The following is a 20,304-nucleotide window of genomic DNA, read 5'->3' as shown; positions in this document are numbered from 1 at the left end:
TTTTTGGCTTTGATTTTGAATTTTTTCCCCTAATTGAGAAATTTCCCTCTTCAGGTATGCTATGCACGTGTTCTCGATTATAGAAGAAAATTCATTGAAGCTGCACAAAGGTACAATGAGCTCTCTTACAAGACAATAGTGCACGAAAGTGAAAGACTAGAGGCCTTGAAACATGCTTTGCACTGTACCATCTTGGCATCAGCAGGTAAACTTATAATTTGTGCTTTCAGGAACAGTCAGTTACCTTTGCTTAATAATTGCAGGTTCATTACTACTGGAGGATTTAGCAAAGAACTGTTTTTCAAGGGGATGTCTTATTGCAATTATAATTATGTCTTATGCAATTATAAATTTATTTTAAACATTTAAACAGTTAAAAACAATAGATTGCTAACTTAAAAAATTTTTAAATATACATGTATCAGTCTATTACCCACATGTGTTAGGAGTAATTAAGAGAGATAACATGAAATTTAGTTTGCCTAATATAGCTCTTAAAAATAAATAATGAAATTCAGTGAAAATTATAAAGAGGGAAATAAAAATTAAAATCTAGAGACTGATAATCATGTACTGCTTTTGGGATTTTCTTTAACTTCAAGCCTTAGTTTTATATCTCACATTTATCCTTTTCTTTGGTAAATTTGAAAAATAAACTGTTCTTTGTTCTTTTTTACTAAATTATAGCATATAAATCACTCAACTTACAAAGCAGAAAAGACATTGAGAAAAAATGCTGGTAATGCTAAGCCATGGCTTTTCTAAATCATTTTTAGAATGTTTATTGATCTGTATTTAGTTGAGAGCTTGATGACATGTTCATACTACACATTTCATTCCTTATTAAGCAGTGATCTTATTTATTGTATTTTTGTTACTGAAAGGCAATACATAGAATGGTATTGCTTCCAGTTCTTAAGAGCTTTTACTGGTTACTTGGGTTTCCTTCCTGTACAAGTGTCTGTTTTTATCCTCTTTTTTTAATAAACAGTAGCATGATATGCATACTTTGTAACCTGCTTTTTTCCTTCCTGTATATTGGCAGTCTTTATGTGTCAATACATGTCATTCATTCTTTTTGGATGAGCAATTGAGTATTCACTAATTCTGTGTTGGCAGTAACTTTGTAGAACATAGCTACCACAAATCAGGACAACTGACTGTATTTTAGTAGGCAAAAATGGAGTCATAACATAGTTTCTTATTGGAGAAATAGGTTGTGAGAATATTTGATGCTCATTTGCTTCCCTTAGGACAGCAGCGTTCTCGGATGCTAGCCACTCTTTTTAAGGATGAAAGGTGCCAGCAACTTGCTGCTTATGGGATCCTAGAGAAAATGTACCTAGACAGGATCATCAGAGGAAATCAACTTCAAGAGTTTGCTGCCATGTTAATGCCTCACCAAAAAGCAACTACTGCTGATGGTAATGATCAGGTCTTAATTTGTGGAAGCAAATATTTAGGTACACACTACTGGCAAGTGTGTTAAATTTGAAGCATCTTGATATCTTTCTATAATATTTTTATATAACACCTGATGACCAAAAAGGAGTATTATATTGACTGAAAATGAGTATTATATCCAGATAGGGTTTAAATAATAAAAATAGCCCTATTGGAAAGCATATCGTAGAATAATGCATTTTCAGAGACTATAAGGGCAGAACTATAGCCTATGTTAATACTGCCTGATTTTTATTTTTAATTTTTATTTATTTGTTTTTAATTTTTATTTATTTATTTGTTTGACAGAGAGAGAGGTGGGTGGGGGAAGAAAGGGAACACAAGCAGGGGGAGTGGGAGAGGGAGAAGCTTCCCGCTGAACAGGGAGCCCAGTGCAGGGCTCAGTGCAGGACCTTGGGATCATGATCTGAGCCAAAGACAGATGCTTAACACCTGAGCCACCCAGGTGCCCCAGTGACTGCTTTTTTAAAAACTCAAATGCTTTGATAAGTACCTTAATTAATTTTTTTAGAGATTTTATTTATTTATTTGACAGAGAGATCACAAGGAGGCAGAGAGGCAGACAGGCAGGGGGGGAGCAGGCTTCCCGCTGAGCAGAGAGCCCGATGCAGGGCTCGATCCCAGGACCCTGAGACCATGACCTGAGCTGAAGGCAGAGGCTTTAACCCACGGAGCCACCCAGGTGCCCCAACCTTAATTAATTTGAAGCATCGGTTTTTAACAGTGTAATTATCCAGTCCTATTTTAGATAGAGTAAAATTTGGCAGAGTAGCTTGCTTAAGGTTATTCAGGGTGAAAGTGCTGCCAGTAAGAATAGAACTTGGTGTCATGTTTCCTAGTTAAGGGATCTATTTGCTTGCCAGGCTACCTTTTCCAGAGAAGTTTTTAATAGTTGCTTGTTTGTAACATCAGTCACTTTATATATGTTTGTCTACAGAGGTTTTAAAGTAACTGAAAACAATAACATACGTAATAATAAAAATATAAACAGAGCGTCAGAAACATGAAAAAAGTCAAGATAAACGCAGATCTGTTAGACTTAGTTCCTTGGATTCAACATCATCGTATATCAAAGAGAATTCAGCTATAAAAAGTCATGTATGCAGAGGGTTTGCTGAAAGGTATACACTTCACCCGGTCTTACTGTCCTGAGTTAGACCAGATCACTGAAGGGATTACAGTGACCGCCTGTTGAGTTTTTCATTTAATTTATACTTTAAGAAGCAAACTAGTTGATTTTCATCATTCTGTCTAAAGGAGGTATTTTTTCTATAGGATATTCGTGATGCAGTCCTCAGGAAAAGTTCTTCACAGTCTTGCAGTTGTGATTCTCCTGAACAGTTTTTTTTGTTGGGTTTTTTTTTTTTTTAATTTTAGTTAAATACACTCTGGGGGTGCCTGGGTGGCTCATTGGGCTAGAGCCTCTGCCTTCTGCTCAGGTCATGATCCCGGGGTCCTGGAATCGAGCCCCACATCGGGCTCTCTGCTCAGCGGGGCACCTGCTCCCCCCACCCCGCCTGCCTCTCTGCCTGTTTGTGATGTCTGTGCAAATAAATAAATAAAAATCTTAAAAAATATATATACTCTGAGTTGGTTGGTTTTTCTTATCTTGACTGCTAGAAAGCTTATTAAATTTGCAGCCCACCTATAAATAGTGTGTATGTATGTGTTTTGATTGTTGTTACTTTTTTTTTCTTTTTTTTAAAAGATTTTTTATTTATTTGTTTGACAGACGGAGAGATCACAAGTAGGCAGAGAGGCAGGAGAGACAGAGGAGGAAGCAGGCTTCCCGCTGAGCAGAGAGCTTGATGTGGGGCTCGATCCCAGGACCCTGAGATCATGACCTGAGCGGAAGTCAGAGGCTTTAACCCACTGAGCCACCCAGGCGCCCCTGATTGTTGTTACTTTTAAATTCTTTTCCATGTATTCTGAGCAGCTAACATTCTGAGATGTCTAACAAGTGGGAAAAGATAGTTAAAAAGAAAAAGTTCCCAGAAGTGATATAGTCAAACTTCACATTTGACTTTGAACTTTCTGGCATGGAAAAAAAAAGTGAAAAGGTTCTTTCTAAAAAGGATGCTTCCTAGGACCTCTGAGGATGCAAATAATCCTCAAATCTCTCCCATAGGACTATAAAAAGGGGACAGATGTTCCGTTGTTTTCTCCCATTTTAGGCCTTCCTGGTTTTCTTATTTATCTGGACATTTTTGTTGATTGGCGTTATAACCCTTAGCAATCGTGACATGTGATTTTTTAAATTATAATTCATTTTTTGTATTCTTAAAGTTGTGTAATATTATTGCTAATCTGCTTTCTGCTCACTAGATTTGTCTGTGGTGGGCATTTCATATAAATGGAATCACGCAATATATAGCCTTTTCACTTGGCAAAGTGTTTATCCATGTTGTAGCATTTATCAATACTTTATTCCTTTTTTTTTTTTTTTTTAAATTATTTATTTATTTATTTGACAGAGAGAAGGTTGTGGGTTATTGTTAAGCTGTTTAACTTTATTCCTTTTTATTGCCAAATAATACTCTATATGTGAATATACTGCATTTTATTTCCTCATCAATTGATGGACATTTAGATTATTTTCACTTTGGGTTACTGATAATGCTTCTGTGAATATTCATGTAAATTTTTTTCTATTTTAATTCAGTTAATTAACGTATAACGTATTACTGGTTTCAGAAGTACAGGTCTGTGATTCATCAGTCTTTACCCAGTGCTTATTACATCACATAACCTCCTTAATGTCCAAACACCCAGTTACCCTATCCCTTCATCTCCCTTGCCTCCAGGAGCCCTCAGTTTGTTTCCTGTGATTAAGAGTCTCTTATGGTTTGTCTCCCTCTCTGGTTTCGTCTTTTATTTTTTCTTCTCTTCCCCTATGATCCTCTGCTTTGTTTCTTAAATTCCACATATGAGTGAGATCATATGATAATTATGTTTCTCTTCTTGACTTATTTCACTTAGCATAATACCCTCTAGTTCTAGCCACATCGTTGCAAATGGCAAGATTTCATGCTTTTGACGACTATGTAATATTCCATTGTATACATATGTCACATCTTCTTTATCCATTCATCTGTCAATGGACATCTAGGCTCTTTCCACAGTTTGGCTATTATGGACATTGTTGCTATAAACATTGGGATGCAGATGCTCCTTCAGATCACTACGTTTGTATCTTTGGGGTAAATACCCAGTAGTGCGATTGCTGGGTCATAGGGTAGCTCTATTTTCAACTTTTTGAGGAACCTCCATACTGTTTTCCAGAGTGGCTGCACCAGCTTGCATTCCCACCAACAGTGTAGGAGGTTCCCCTTTCTCCGCATCCTCGCCAACACACATTGTTTACTTCTGACCAGTGTGACGTGGAGTATTTTTTCATGTGTCTGTTGGCCATTTGGATGTGTTCGTTGGAGAAATGTCTGTTCATGTCTTCTGCCCATTTCTTGATTGGATTATTTATTCTTTGGGTGTTGAGTTTGATAAATTCTTCATAGATTTTAGATACTAGCCCTTTATCTGATAAGTCATTTGCAAATATCTTCTCTATTTCTGTTGGTTGTCTTTTGGTTTTGTTGACTGTTTCCTTTGCTGTGCAAAAACGTTTTGTCTTGTTCATTTTTGTCTTTGTTTCCCTTGCCTTTGGAGATGTGTCCAGCAAGAAGCTGCTCTAGTGGGCACCTGGGTGGCTCAGTGGGTTAAGCCTCTGCCTTCAACTCAGGTCATGATCTCAGGGTCCTGGGATTGAACCCGGAGTTGGCCTCTCTGCTCAGCAGGGAGCCTGCTTCCCTCTCTCTCTCTACCTGCCTCTCTGCCTACTTGTGATCTCTCTCTGTCAAATAAATAAAATCTTTAAAAAAAAAAGTGACGCCTGGGTGGCTCAGTTGGTTAAGCGGCTGCCTTTGGCTCAGGTCATGATCCCAGTGTCCTGGGATTGAGTCCCACATCAGGCTCCTTGCTCAGCAGGGAGCCTGCTTCTCCCTCTGCCTCTGCCTGCCATTCTGTATGCCTGTTCTCTCTCTCTCTCTCTCTCTCTCTCCCTGACAAATAAATAAAATCTTTAAAAAAAAAAAAAAAAACCTGCTGTAGCCGAGGTCAAAGAAGTTGCTACCTGTTTTCTCCTCTAGGATTTTGATGGATTCCTTTCTCACATTGAGGTCTTTGATCCATTTTTAGTCTATTTTTGTGTATGGTGTAAGGAAGTGGCCCAATTTCATTCTTCTGCATGTGGCTGTCCAGTTTTCCCAACACCATCTGTTGAAGACACTGTCTTTTTTCCATTGGACATTCTTTTCTGCTTTGTCGAAGATTAGTTGACCATAGAGTTGAGGGTGTATTTCTGGGCTCTCTATTCTGTTCCACTGATCTATGTGTCTGTTTTTGTGCCAGTACCATGCTGTCTTGGTGATTACAGCTTTGTAATAGAGCTTGAAGTCTGGAATTGTGATGCCACCATTTTGGTTTTCTCTTTCAGCATTTCTGTGGCTTTGGATCCGACTTCTGATAGTTCTGGTTCTGTGCTCCACTGTTCTGTATCAGTTGTGGTAGCTGGTACACAGAGGCTCCCACCCCAGCCCTTTCCCTGCCATGGTCTGTCCTCTCATGTAGTACCTTGATTCGCTTCTTTGCAGCATCTACTTTGCAGGAGGTGGTCACTTTTCTATTTGTAGAGTTGCAGCTACTCTTTTCTTAGCTTTCCAGTTGAGTTCACAGTTGCTCAGAATGATTTGGTAGCTATTTAGCTGAAGTCTTGGGACCAGATGAAATTATGGTCTCCTATTCCTCCACCATCTTCCTTGTAAAAATTGTTGTATGAACACAGGTTTTTAATTCTTCTCGGTATTCACCTAGGAGTGGAATGACGGGGACATGTGATAACTTGGTGGTTAGTCCTTTGAAAAGTTGCCAGACTGTTTTCAAAAGCAGCTGCTCCTTTCTGCATTCCTGTCAGCTGTGTGTGCAGTTTCTGATTTCTCCATATTTTCTCCAACGTCTGTTATCCGTCTTTTGACTTGGACATCCTCGTGTGTATGAAGTTGGCGTCACATCGCTTTGATTTGCCTTTCCCCAAACAGCTTTTCATGTACTTATTGGCTGTTTGTATATCTTTAGAGAAAAGTTTGTTTGGATCCTTTTCAGTTTTTAAGCTGGGTTATTTGTCCTTTTATTACTGAATTGTAGGAATTCTTTATATATTCTAGACCTGATCATTACCAGATGATTTGCCAATACTTTCTCCCATTCCGTGTGTTTTTTCTTCACTTTCTGATGGTTTCCTTTGAGACATTAAAGTCTTTAATTTTGATGGAGTCCAGTGTATTTCTTTCTGCTTTTTGTTGCCTGTACTTTGTACTGAGAAGTTGTTGCCTAATCCAGTGTTGTGAAGACTTGCTCTGTTTTCGTCTGTATGTTTTGTAGTTACAGCTTGTACATGTAGACATTTGATTCATTTGAGTTCATTTTGTATATGGTGTAAGATCAAGGTCCACCTTTATTTTTTTGCATGCAGATACCCAGTTGTCCTCATAACTGTTGAAGAGACTGTGAGTTCCCCATTAAATTATCCTGGGACCCTTGTTGATAATCAGTTGACCATAAATGTGCGAATTTACCTCTGGAGTCTCAGTTCTACTCCATTCTGTATTCCTATCCCTATGCCAGTACCACACTGTTTTGGTTATCTTTATAGCAAGTTTTGAAATTGGGATGTATGAGTCCTCCAACTGTTTTTCCTCTCAAGATTGTTTTGGCTCCTCTGAGTCCCAACAGAATGAATAGTAAAATCAGTTTGTTAGTGTCTGCCAAGAGCCCTGAGTCCATAAATCAACTTGGGGATTATTGCCATCTGAAAAGTATTAAGTTTTCCTATTTTCCCATTTATTTACGTTTTTATATTTGAGAGTTGCTAAGAGAGTAGATCTTAAAAGTTCTCACCACAAAAAAAACCCAAAACAAAACGTGAGGTGATGGGTGTTGGTTAAATTTATTGTGGTAATCATTTTACAGTGTATACGTATATTAAATCATGTTGTACATCTTAAACTAGTACAATATTATAGTGATATCTGTTAAGGGTTAATATTCAAAATATATAAAGAACTTCTAAAATTCAGCATCCAAAAAACAAATAATCCAGTTTAAAAAGGGGTGACATTTTTCCAAAGAAGACATCTAGATGGCCAACAGACACATGAAAAGATGGTCCACATCACTCAGCATCAGGGAAATACAAATCAAAACCACAATGAGATACCACCTCACACCTGTCAGAATGGCTAAAATCAACAAGTCAGGAAACAACAGATGTTGGCGAGGATGTGGAGAAAAGGGGAGCCTCTTACGCTTCTGGTGGGAACGCAAACCCATGTAGCCACTCTGGAAGACAGTGTTGAGGTGCCTCAAAAAGTTAAAAATAGAACTAACCTACAATACAGGAGTTGCCCTACTAGGTATTTACCCGAAGGATACAAAAATACTGATTCAAAGAAATACGTGTACCTCGATGTTTGTAGCAGCATTGCCTGCAACAGCCAAATCATGGAAAGAGCCCAAATGTCCATTGACTGATGAATGGATAAAGAGGAGGTTTGTACACACACACGCGCACACACAGAGGAATAGTATTCGGCCATGTCAAATAAACAAAATCTTCTAAAAAAAACAAAAGTGTAAAACAAGGGGCACCTGGGTCCTACGGTTGAACGTCTGATCGTTGGTGACCGTACGGTGTGATGGATCAGGTTGAGACTGAGCCCCGTGTCGGGCTCAGCGTGGGGGCTGTCGGAGATTCCCTGTCCTGCCTCTGCCCCTTCCCTCCCACTCACTCTCTCTCAAACAAATAAATAAATCCTTTGTAGAAAAAAGTGTAAAACAAGTTTCAAGCTTGTAACGGTCTTATTTATATTTATTTAAGGTTCTAGCATCTTGGACAGAGCTGTTATTGAACATAATTTGTTGTCTGCAAGCAAATTATATAATAATATCACCTTTGAAGAACTTGGAGCTCTTTTAGAGATCCCTGCAGCTAAGGTATTTTCTTATTTCCAATTTATAAAAAAGAAGTTAGATTAAACTACAACATGTAATCGATAAATATTGGCAACTGCAGTAAAAATACACATAAAAAGCCTCAGGAAAATGGAAGTAAATTATTTGAATATTAAAGTAGTAATGTAATGGAATTGTCCTACTTTTTTGCTTTTTTTTAAAACTGTATTTTATGATAAAGTGACCTAGAATTTTAGGTCACTAAAATTTAAGGGGTTCCAGGTTATGATACCTGTTTTATGAGAGTGTTTAGTGTCTGTTTCAGTGCACTTCATGGTGTTTTCTGATTTCTGATGAACTTGAGATTTTGTTACATGCCTTACTTCTTTTTCCGCTCTAGTTGACTCAAAGGTTAAATATTTTACCTCTTTGAAAGAATAACTGTGGTCATTGTCTAGGCTATTCTGTTGTAACTTTTATGCTTGATTTATCTTAATTGACTGAGTTAGTAGGAAATTAATTTCATTTTTAGTCATGATAAAGGTTTGGTTGGCTCTATACAAATACCAACAAAGTACCAAGACTATTTAGAGGGCACTTCAGGTATCATTTAAAAAAATTCTCTTAATTTTAAATAAGAGTAGAAGTAAGCAATCCACTTACTTTTACCTAACTTGCATATCTTAAATCATGTAGTAATGGATCGTGTCCCCTTTTATCTGTTGGTGAAATATTAATTTAGAATTTCCTAACACAGTTACTGTACTTGTACACACTCAGTGCATAGTATAGGAAGTGGAACCATTTGCGAACCAAAGCTTAAGTTCCCATTAAAAGATACTTTCTTTTTAGGCTGACACTAATTATTTAACAATAAATGATAGTACAATTGTTTAGGTTTGATTGTGAACATGGTCAGAATTACTAAAATGACCAAATCATAAGCTAGTTTGCTTACACATAGTAAACATGAAACATGTCCTTAGGAACTAGGTAGAGGACCTTTTGATTCCGTTTGATGCCTTTTTTTTTTAGGATTGTATTTATTTGAGAGAGAGAGGGAAAGCACAGAGGCAGAGTGAGAGAGAGAGCAGGGAGCCTTATGTGGGACTAGATCCCAGGACCCAGAGATCATGGCCTGATACAAAGGTAGATACTTAACCGACTCAGCCACCCAGGCGCCCTCCTTAATTGTCTTTAAAATCCTTTTAGTTTTTATTTATCTATCTATATATTTAGTTTTTTTTTTTTTTTTTTTTTTTTTTTAAAGAGCTTAGTTTTTTAAGTAATCACTACACCCAGTGCGGGGCTCAAACTCACAGCCCTGAGATCAAGAGTCCCATGCCTGGTGCCCCTTTTTAATTCCCTTTTAAATTTGAACATCATTCCTCCTTCAAAATATTACTTTCTTCAAAAATACTACTTTCTTAAAGAATTTTCTAGGTGATAAACACTGCAAATTTAAATGAAGTAAAAAGAAAAACTAGTTTGTGTAGGCTTTTTTGAGGTATGGATCTCCGTGAGCAGAAAAATTGTTAATTTGATTTTAAGCAGAGGAAGAAATTGGTAAGAGTGTTAGGCTCTTGTCCAAAGTCTCACAAGTAAAACAGATCCCAGCTAACGTAAAGTAATGGGTTATATCGGAAGGACTGGGGGACAAGCGAGGCAGACTTACAAGGTGAATCTTGTGATGAACAGCAGATGAACAGAGAAAGTCTGTGGGAAGCTAAACCAAGAGATTTCAGTTCTCTTACATGTGAGGAACTGTTAGACATGATAAAGTTTACAAGAGTTTATGGTTTCTTTTTTTTTTAACAGGCAGAAAAAATAGCATCACAAATGATAACAGAAGGACGTATGAATGGATTTATTGATCAGATTGATGGAATAGTTCATTTTGAAAGTAAGAGGTTTTGCTTATTTCTGTCATAATAAAGTGGCAGGAGACTCTTGTGTACTTAGGATTAAGCCCTGTTGAACAATTTCCTTTGACCTAGTGCATTACTACTGGGATGAACTTACTTCCCTTACTTCCTAGAGAAATAATTAGAAATAATTTTTATGAACTTACATTTATGAATCTACCTAATGCTGCATTTTAATGCTCTGGAAGCATCTGAAACCAGAACCAGTTCACCCTCCTACTCCTCACGCAGCGCACCGTGTGCCCACACGAGGGTGTTCGCGCGGGTCTCCCTCCAGCAGCACCTGAGGCTCACGGGGCAGCTCCGTCCATCCCCTGACTCACGGCTGTTACCTCCTCAGCCCCGCTTTCTACCTCCTTGCCACCACGGAGCTTCTGTGCCTGGCCCCGTGCTACTTGTTAAGATTTGATTTTGAGATAGCCTGTTCTCACCGTATTTCCTGTCTTTCTAGCAGTCCGAGCCCCTGAAGTTCAGCTCTTCCTGACCGCTTCGCAGCCTCCGTCCATTACCGTTTTCTTTCTCCTGGTCAGGCCCTTTTTCGCTTCACTCCTCTTCCTCTCTGGCTTGGCATCCACGATTCATTATATCTTTCTTTCTTTTTTTAAGGTTTTATTTATTTTTATTTTAGAGGGAGTGAGAGTGCACAAGGGACGAGCAAAGGGAGAGAGAGAGATTCTCCAGCAGGCTCCACGCAGAGCGCAGAGCCCGGGACAGGGCTCAGATCATGACCTGAGTTGAAGCCAGGAGCCGGTCGCTCAGCCAACTCAGCCACCAGGCGTCCTGATCACTCACAGGTGCCCTGGATGACTTGCCTGTTAACTTTTTGTTCCGGCTGTCCAGGAAAACTTCGCCTGGAACGAACCCATTCTCCATCTTTTTCATTCCTGTGCTCGAGTAGCTAACTGATGTTGCCAGAGGGGAGTTAGAACAGCAGACAGGTTGATGACCACTGCAAATTCAAGGTCGTGGGTTCTCAACAGTACCTGGGACTCTTTTTTTTTTAAAGATTTTTATTTATTTGTTAGAGAGAGAGAGCTACAGAGCGCAAGCACAGGCAGACGGAGAGGCAGACAGAGGCAGAGGGAGAAGCAGGCCCCCTGCCGAGCAAGGAGCCCGATGTGGGACTCGATCCCAGGACACTGGGATCATGACCTGAGCCGAAGGCAGCTGCTCAACCCACTGAGCCACCCAGGCCTTCCGAGTACCTGGGACTCTTGACACATTTTTTTTTTCCTACCCTGCAGTGGGGATTTCAGATCTCAGTTTTCGTGAATCTCGGACTTTGCTCCTCCTTTACTCTCGGCAGCAAACCTTGTTTCCTGTTTCACAGGGAAAAAATCTACCAGTGTGAAATTGAGTGAACTTTTTGATCACATTTATAAAACGTATGAATTTTAAATACCGTGTGATCGTGTCTTTTCTTCCTTCGTGTTATATGGGACGTGGTTCCTGTCTCCCTTTCCAGCTCCTGTGCTTCGGCTCCTTCTCTGACTGGAGTCCGTCCCTCTCAAACCAGCTTCTTAGGAACTTGAGCTTAGCAGTTATTTCGTTTGTTTTCATTCTTTCTTGCTCTGTTGGCTTCTTTCTGCCAATATTTAAACTTGGGTCTCTCCAGTTTTAGCAAGGATATTTTCATCTTGATGTTCGGCGTCTCGAGTAACCTTGGTCACCTCTCCTTTCTGAGCCGTCCCCGCCACCCGCACCGCCTTCCTCTCGCACCCGTTCTCCTGCTTTCCCTCCTCCTTTCCCAGGGATTGGTCCCGTCCTCTTTGTAGGTTCTGTTGTGCCTTTAAATAGGAATATTGCGAAGGGCGAACTCCAGGCCTTTCCCTCCTCACTCTGCTGTTGCCCTTGATTCCCTGGCCCTCTCTATGCAGATAGTGCTTGTGTTTGCCTTTCTAGTGTGATTCTCTTCCGAGTCCTGGAGCCACTGGTGGTAACTGGTCGCGAGGTATTTTCCGCCTGTCTGTTGAGCATCTCACAGGAGCACACCCCACGCTGAACTCATTCTCTCCCCTCCCTGCTTCCCTTCCGCAGCCAGCAGCCGGCAGCTGCCGTGTCTGCTTCTCCGGCCTTCCTTATCCTTGGTCCCTCCTCTGGGCTGAAGCCTTTCAGCTTTTCTCCCAGGGGCATCTGGAACCCATTTACTCGTCGTCTTGTCTTAACTGCTCCCGGCCCATTCTGAAAGCTCCCCCACCCCCGGGCTTCCCCGTCACGTCTGCCGAGGCTCCTGTCTGGCCTCATTGCCGGAGTACAGCCGGACTGGCGGTGATCTTTTGAAAAGGCAAGCAAACAAACAAATACCAAATTATGAAATGCTATCAGTTGTGTTTCTGATGTGAGGCACTGTGTACCATGAACACATTTTTAAATTCTTATGCAGACAACTAGGTCAGTTTTTAATTTTATGGCTTTTTAATTTCCTATAGTCCTGTCGTTCTGTCAAAAGGTCTCATTCACTTTGGGATAAAAGTATTACTTTTCTAAAATTTTAAAAATATTTTGATTTAGGTTCAGAAATATCTGTCTAAGTTTATTTATGTGTATAATTTTAAGGTATGATCTAGTTTATCTTTCTTTAAAGATGGATTGCTGATTTGCAAGTACTATTTATTAGGTAAGACATACTTTCTGATCTTCGGCAAATACTATGGTCTACATACGTGTTTGGGTCTCTTTCTGTAATCCGATTGGTTCCACTGATCTGTGGCAATATGGTAATAAACAAATTTATAGTAAATTTTACTGTTGGAAAAGCATCTCCTGTCCCTCCACTGTTACGTTTTTTACTGAGTTGAAATTTATATAACAGGAACCATTTTATTTATTTATTAAAGATTTTATTTATTTATGTGACAGAGAGACACAGCAAGAGAGGGAACCCACGCAGGAGGAGTGGGGGGGGAGAATGCAGGGACCGATCCCAGCACCCTGGGGTCTAACCTGACCTGACCTGAGCCTAAGGCAGACGCTCAGTGACTGAGCCCCCCAGGCGCCCCGACGTGAACCATTAAAGTGAGCAATTCGGAGCATTTAGTGGGTTCACGGTGCTGTGCAACCACCCGCTCCACCTCGTTCCAAACATTTCGTCTTCCCAAGAGGAAGCCTCATGCGTCTTGAGAATAGTTGCGTCCGTCCGTCCTTCTCTGGGCCACCGCAGCCACTGTCCGAATCTGCGCGCTGTGGACGGGCCTGTTCTGGATACTTTGTAGAGACGCGGTCGTGCGTTGTCTGACTGCTCACTCTCAACACGGTGCTCTACGGCTCCGTTCCTGTCGTTCTGTCGTTCTGTCGTTCCTGTCGTTCCTGTCCTTCTGTCATCCTGTCGTCCTGTTGTTCTGTCGTCCTGTCGTTCCTGTCGTTCTGTCGTTCTGTCGTCCTGTCATCCTGTCGTTCCTGTCGTTCTGTCGTTCTGTCGTTCCTGTCGTTCTGTCGTTCCTGTCGTTCTGTCGTCCTATCGTCCTGTCGTTCCTGTCATCCTGTCGTTCCTGTCGTTCTGTCGTTCTGTCGTTCCTGTCGTTCTGTTGTCCTGTCGTCCTGTCGTTCCTTCGTTCCTGTCATTCTGTCATCCTGTCGTTCTGTCGTTCCTGTCGTTCTGTTGTCCTGTCGTTCCTGTCGTTCCTGTCGGTCCTGTCGTTCCTTCGTTCCTGTCATTCTGTCGTTCCTTCGTTCCTGTCGTTCTGTCATCCTGTCATTCCTGTCGTTCTGTCGTTCTGTTGTCCTGTCGTCCTGTCGTTCCTGTCGTTCTGTCGTTCTGTCGTCCTGTCGTCCTGTCGTCCTGTCGTTCTGTCGTCCTGTCGTTCTGTCGTCCTGTCGTTCTGTCGTTCCTGTCGTTCTGTTGTCCTGTCGTCCTGTCGTTCCTGTCGTTCTGTCGTTCTGTCGTCCTGTCGTCCTGTCGTTCTGTCGTCCTGTCGTCCTGTCGTTCTGTCGTCCTGTCGTTCTGTCGTTCTGTCGTCCTGTCGTTCTGTCGTTCCTGTCGTCCTGTCGTTCTGTCGTCCTGTCCTGTCGTTCTGTCGTCCTGTCGTTCTGTCATCCTGTCGTTCTGTCATTCTGTCCTGTCGTTCCGTCGTTCCTGTCGTTCTGTCATCCTGTCGTTCTGTCGTTCTGTCGTCCTGTCGTTCCTGTCGTTCTGTCGTTCTGTCCTGTCGTTCCGTCGTTCCGTCGTTCCTGTCGTTCTGTCGTTCTGTCGTCCTGTCGTTCCTGTCGTCCCGTCGTTCCTGTCGTTCTGTCGTCCCATCGTCCTGTCGTCCCGTCGTTCCTGTCGTTCTGTCATCCTGTCGTTCCTGTCGTCCCGTCGTCCTGTCGTTCTGTCGTCCCGTCGTTCCTGTCGTTCTGTTGTCCCGTCGTTCCTGTCGTTCTGTCATCCTGTCGTTCCTGTCGTTCTGTCGTCCCGTCGTTCCTGTCGTTCTTTCATTCTGTCGTTCCTGTCGTTCCTGTCATTCTGTCGTCCTGTCGTTCCTGTGGTTCTTTCGTTCTGTCGTTCTGTCGTCCCGTCGTTCCTGTCGTCCTGTCATCCTGTCGTTCCTGTCGTTCCTGTCGTTCTGTCGTCCTGTCGTTCCTGTCGTTCTTTTGTCCTGTCGTTCTGTCGTCCTTTCGTCCTGTCGTTCTGTCGTCCCGTCGTTCCTGTCGTTCTGTCATCCTGTCGTTCCTGTCGTTCTGTCGTCCCGTCGTTCCTGTCGTTCTTTCATTCTGTCGTTCCTGTCGTTCCGTCGTTCCTGTCGTTCTTTCGTTCTGTCGTTCTGTCGTTCCTGTCGTCCTGTTGTTCTGTCGTTCCCGTCGGTGCATGGAGCAGCGCTGGCTCCGTGGCAGGGCCCACTGCGGCGCTGCACTGTTCTTGGTGTCCCAGGTCATCTCGGCTGTCCTCAGACGTCACATCCTCCGTAGGAACTCTAATGATCCTGTCCTGTTAGAACAACAAAGAAAGGGGGGATTATCTTCGCAATTTAAAAAAAATGTATGTGTGAACAGGGAGGGCTGTTCCTTTCTCTGTGATACTGCATCCTTCTGTCTGAGGCTGTCGTTTCTTCTGCTCAGGTTATTTTATGTCCTTCATTAAAATTTTTTTATTTCAGTTTTTTAAATTCTGTGTCTGTTTTTGTATATTTGGGGACTGTTTTTAGTGGAATATTCCCCTTTTAACTGCATATTGCTGGTGTGGAGAAAATCCTGGTGTTTTCATGTTGAGTTTTGTTTTGTTTTTTTATTTTATTTTATTTTTATTTTTATTTTTTTAAAAGATTTTATTTATTTATTTGACAGACAGAGATCACAAGTAGGCAGAAAGGCAGGTAGAAAGGGAGAGAGTAGGAAGCAGGCTCCCCGCGGAGCAGACAGCCTGATGCGGGGCTTGATCCCAGGACCCTGGGATCATGACCTGAGCCGAAGGCAGAGGCTTTAACCAACTGAGCCACCCAGGCGCCCCTGTTTTGTTTTGTTTTAAAGATTTTATTTACTTGACAGAGAGAGAGACAGCAAGAGAGGGAGCAGAAACGGGGAGTGGGAGAGGGAGAAGCAGGCTTCCTGCCCAGCAGGGAGCCCGAGGCAGGGCTCGGTCCCAGGACTCCAGGATCATGCACTGAGCAGACGCTTAATGACTGAGCCACCCAGGTGCCCCTGTTTTTTTGTTTAAACATTAAAATATTTATCCCTCAGAGTCCAGTAGACAAACAGATGTGCTTTGTCCAGTAGGTGGCAGTATCTTCTGACTCGAGAAACTGCTGGTGGGTTCCGCGAGGCTTTTACGGTGGTGGTTTTGTGACACATGCTTTGATTAGTTGGTTTTCTTTCATTTTCATGAATAATAATAACATGGATCTGTGCGGATATGGTTTTGGTTTTGTGCTCTGTGCCAGTAATTTGGGTACTTTCCTTAATATTGCTTGATTAGCTTAATTTCATTACCCAAGATTTTTGGAATGGATTTTTGAAAATCAGTCTTACTGTGTTTATCTTTTGACTTACACTTGCTGAGCATTCATGGAGTAATGTTAAACGGTGTATGTTGTTCTTCTGTGTAGCACGGGAAGCCCTGCCAACGTGGGACAAACAGATCCAGTCCCTTTGTTTCCAAGTGAATAACCTGCTGGAGAAGATCAGTCAGACGGCGCCAGAGTGGACAGCACAGGCCATGGAGGCGCAGATGGCTCAGTGAACGCTTGCGGAACTCTGTGCGCACGACAGCTTTCACCATGTTGTACAGATTAATTTCACTGTCTCTCCAAAGCATTGCATCATTACCTTATGTATTTCAATCCCTTTTATGCTGGATTCCATTTAAAGAAGACATTGTTAGAACAGGAAGCGCAAGCATTTAAAAACCTGTAGTTCCCATATATTCAGGGTCTCTGTGTCCCAGCTAACTCAGATGTTTTGAAAGCTTTTTCTTTAAACGGAGTAAGTGAAATATCCGTGGCTAAAAAGTTTGGGATTTGTGATAACTTTGTAGTCATGTAAAACTTAAAGTGCTTCGTGCCTCTCCAAACGTGGTAATTCTAATAAATGGAGACGTGAGCCAAATAAAAGTAGTACTTTGTTTTTAATTAGCAAACAGTGTTTTGTTCTTTTGCTTTCATTTCAGTGGACATTGATTTATAGCATGTGCCAGAACCCCGGAGCCGAGCCACAGCGCTGTTCTCCAGCCAGGCGGCCCCAGAGCTGGTAGACGGCGTGTGGGACACTGGTGGTTGCACCAAGCTCCAGAGCACACAGGGAGGAGCTTTTCATTTCTTAGAGAGAGTCTGGGAAGGCTCTTCAGAGAGGGTTATTTCAGGCCAGCTTTATAGAGAAAAGGACTTTTAAAAGTGAGTTTGTTGGCAACTTCCAGTTTCAGCTCCAACACGTGAAGAGCACTGAAGTCCTCACTCCATCCTCACAATCCGAAGAAGGCTGAAAGGCTGAAAATCAGTGGCTTTTCTTATTTCCATCAGAGAATTGAGGTCACAGAGCAAACTACTGTGAAGACTGGAAGGACAGGCAGATGGAGGCACGGGCGAGAGCTTGTTGGGGCAGAAGCTCCTGGAGCCATAACTGATAGGACCAGCGAACTGGTGGCTTCGACGAGTTCCTGGAGGCCGAGGGTAAACTGGCTTGACAGTTAAACCCCCTGAGGGCCCCCTCTCTTGGGGAGGCCCTACGCTTTCTAGGATTTATCCCCAGGAGCCCCATCAGGTTCTCAGGATGGAGATCAGGATCCCCTGCGTTTCAGGCAAGACAGGGGAACGGAAAGTAACTATTTTGAAATACACCGGGGGCATTTTTCATGGCAAAGGGCCGCCCTCTGAGGAGAACTACACTACCAAAGCCTTACCCAGCCTGGGGCCAGGGCAGTTACTCCTATACTTTGAGCCCCTATAGCCTTCTTGTGTCACATAGGAGGAAAAGAAAGGGTCAAGAAACACTTCTGAAGGTCCCAGCCCAGGGACGCAGGTTAAGTATAAACAGATTTAGAATCAAGATTACAAATCCTTCTCAAATCATTGCATCAGACAGGGCTCCAGTGTCATCGTTGTGGAATTGGAGACGCTCTTTAATACAGTATTCTTAGGGAAACAGTAAAACGGGGAAGAATAAAAACAAGATCAGTGAGCTTGAAAATGTGTTGGTAAAAACTTCCCAGGCTGAAATGCAAAACAAAACAAAACAAAAAAATACCACCACCAAAACACAAAAACTATCGAACAACTATGGGACCATTATAGAAACTATAATATAGGTGTAATGGGAATCCCAGAAGAAGAACAAGAACAGAAGAGATATTTGAAATAGTAATGGCTTGGTTTTTTTCCACAAATTAATGATGGAAACCAGATCATAGGTCCAAGAAGCGTAGAAAAGAACAAGCATGATAAATACAAGAACATCTATACCGAAGCGTATCCTATTCAACCCGCAGAAAACAAGGACAAAAAACCTTGCAAGAAGCTAGGGGAAAAAATACCTTCTCTCTCTCTCTTTTAAGATTTATTTGTTTTTATAGTGAGCGATCACAAGCAAGAGGGGCAGAGGGAGAGGAGAGAGAGTCCCAGGCAGACTCTCCTGAGCGCAGAGCCTGAAGCAAGGCTCGAGCTCACGACTCAGATCAACAGTTAAGCCAAAATCAAAAGTTGGTCATCAACTGATTGTGCCGCCCAAGTACCCCCCCAAAACACCTTTTCTATTAAGGAATGTGGGTAAGAGTTATATTGGATTTCTCATCAGAAACCATGCAAGGGAGAACTGAGTATAGATATTTAAGATGTTGAAAGAAGCTACTATCCAGCAAAATTACCCTTTAGAAGTGAAGGAAGAAGGTCAGCAACACTGAAGACGATTGTTGTCAGGAGACCTGTGTTAGAAGTGCTCAAAGTTCTGGTATGGGTTAGAACCCTGACGAAGGAAGAGCACGGAGTTAAAATCTTTTTAAAAAATTTTAATTGGGGGCACCTGGGTGGCTCAGTGGGTTAAGCCGCTGCCTTCGGCTCAGGTCATGATCTCAGGGTCCTGGGGTCGAGTCCCGCATCGGGCTCTCTGCTCAGCAGGGAGCCTGCTTCCCCTCTCTCTCTCTGTCTGCCTCTCCAAGTCTACTTGTGATTTCTCTCTATCAAATAAAGATTTTAAAAAAAAAAAAAAAAAAAAAAAAAATTTTAATTGGCCTAATAGATGACTTTGTTCAAAATAATAGCAACAATTTTTTAATGTTTGTAGTGTATGGAGAAGTAAAATGAATGACAGCAGTGATGGGAGGCTGAGATTGTGAATATTCTCTTCCAAGATTGCTGTACTACTCCTGACAGAGCAGTGTTCGAATAGTGGACTGAGATTAGTTGTAAATGTACATTGCAAACTGGAAGGTAAAAGAAATTGAGAATATAAACACAATTGATTGGCTAGGAGAGAAGGGAGAATATGGAATCATAACATGCTCAGTTAAAACCAGCGCATCAACAGAGCATTAAACTGCAGGAGGCAAACGCTGATGCAACAGCAAGGGCAAGGGATAAATGCACCGTTAGAGACCAGCGCCCCCGTCCGCAGCTGACAGATGTGACAGGCGGAAAGTCGGTGAGAATGTAGTTGAACTCCGCGCCATCAGTCGACTGGGCCTAACTGACATCTGTAGACTACTTCCAACAACAGTAGAGTATTTTTCTTAATCTCACATGGAACATTTACAAAGTTAGACCACATTTTGGGTCATACAACATCCTTTTTTTTTTGCTTTATTACCTCAATGAACAGTTAGAATTTGAAATATTAAAAAATGCCTGTGTGCTGAAGGCCATGGAAGTAAGGAATTTTAAGAGTGAAGACGTGAGGGGCACCAGGTGGCTCAGTGGGTTAAAGCCTCTGCCTTCGGCTCAGGTCATGATCCCGGGGTCCTGGGATCGAGCCCCGCATCGTGCTCTCTGCTCAGCGGGGAGCCTGCTTCCTCCTCTCTCTCTGCCTGCCTCTCTGCCTACTTGTGATCTGTCTGTCAAATAAATAAATAAAATCTTAGAAAAAAAAAAAAAGTGAAGACGTGGCAGGAGAATAGGGTAAAGAAGTAAACCGAGGCTCCGTTATGAGGGTCAGGGAAATTTGGGTGTCTTTTTAAAAAAATGATCACAGTTAAACTTGGGGCAGGACGTTTTTAAGACGGATTGGAAAGAGGGTAGCGGAACTGCAGTTACTAGAGGCGAGCGGACTAGCTTAGGAGCTTGTGCCTGACTGTTCGAAGTCATCATGAAGGTTCGGACCACATCCATGGCAGTGAAGACAAGGAGAGGACAGATCGATCCGTTCTGTGAATGATTGGAGTAGGTATCTAGCAGGTGTCAGGCATTGTTCTGGGCCCTGGGGATAGAGCAGCAAGCAAAATAGGTCATCCATTGGGGCTATCAAGTGGAATTTAAGTGACAGAAGCCAGTGGCTGATTAGATGTGAGGAGAAGGGCGAA

General features: G+C 42.2%; 1 protein-coding gene across 5 annotated transcripts in view; it reads left to right on the top strand.

Annotated features, from left to right (window-relative positions):
• COPS4 (COP9 signalosome subunit 4) overlaps positions 1 to 16,938 on the top strand; it is a 38,689-nt gene extending 21,751 nt beyond the window's left edge. For 2 of the 5 annotated variants that reach the window (XM_059147270.1, XM_059147351.1), the window contains exons 6-10: positions 55 to 205; positions 1,254 to 1,463; positions 8,393 to 8,508; positions 10,285 to 10,369; positions 16,409 to 16,938. In XM_059147270.1, coding sequence (XP_059003253.1) covers positions 55 to 205; positions 1,254 to 1,463; positions 8,393 to 8,508; positions 10,285 to 10,369; positions 16,409 to 16,542 — 696 coding nt within the window. In that variant the 3' untranslated portion in view covers positions 16,543 to 16,938. The remainder of the gene's footprint in view (positions 1 to 54; positions 206 to 1,253; positions 1,464 to 8,392; positions 8,509 to 10,284; positions 10,370 to 16,408) is intronic. The other 3 variants (XM_059147419.1, XM_059147567.1, XM_059147483.1) reach the window with 3 other exon arrangements.
• The last annotated feature ends 3,366 nt before the right edge of the window (positions 16,939 to 20,304 follow it).

The sequence above is a fragment of the Mustela lutreola genome, chromosome 1 (assembly GCF_030435805.1).
Source record: "Mustela lutreola isolate mMusLut2 chromosome 1, mMusLut2.pri, whole genome shotgun sequence".
In the NCBI taxonomy this organism is placed as follows: domain Eukaryota; kingdom Metazoa; phylum Chordata; class Mammalia; order Carnivora; family Mustelidae; genus Mustela; species Mustela lutreola.
Note: the sequence above shows the minus strand (reverse complement) of the source record. Positions and strands in the feature narration are given on the sequence as shown.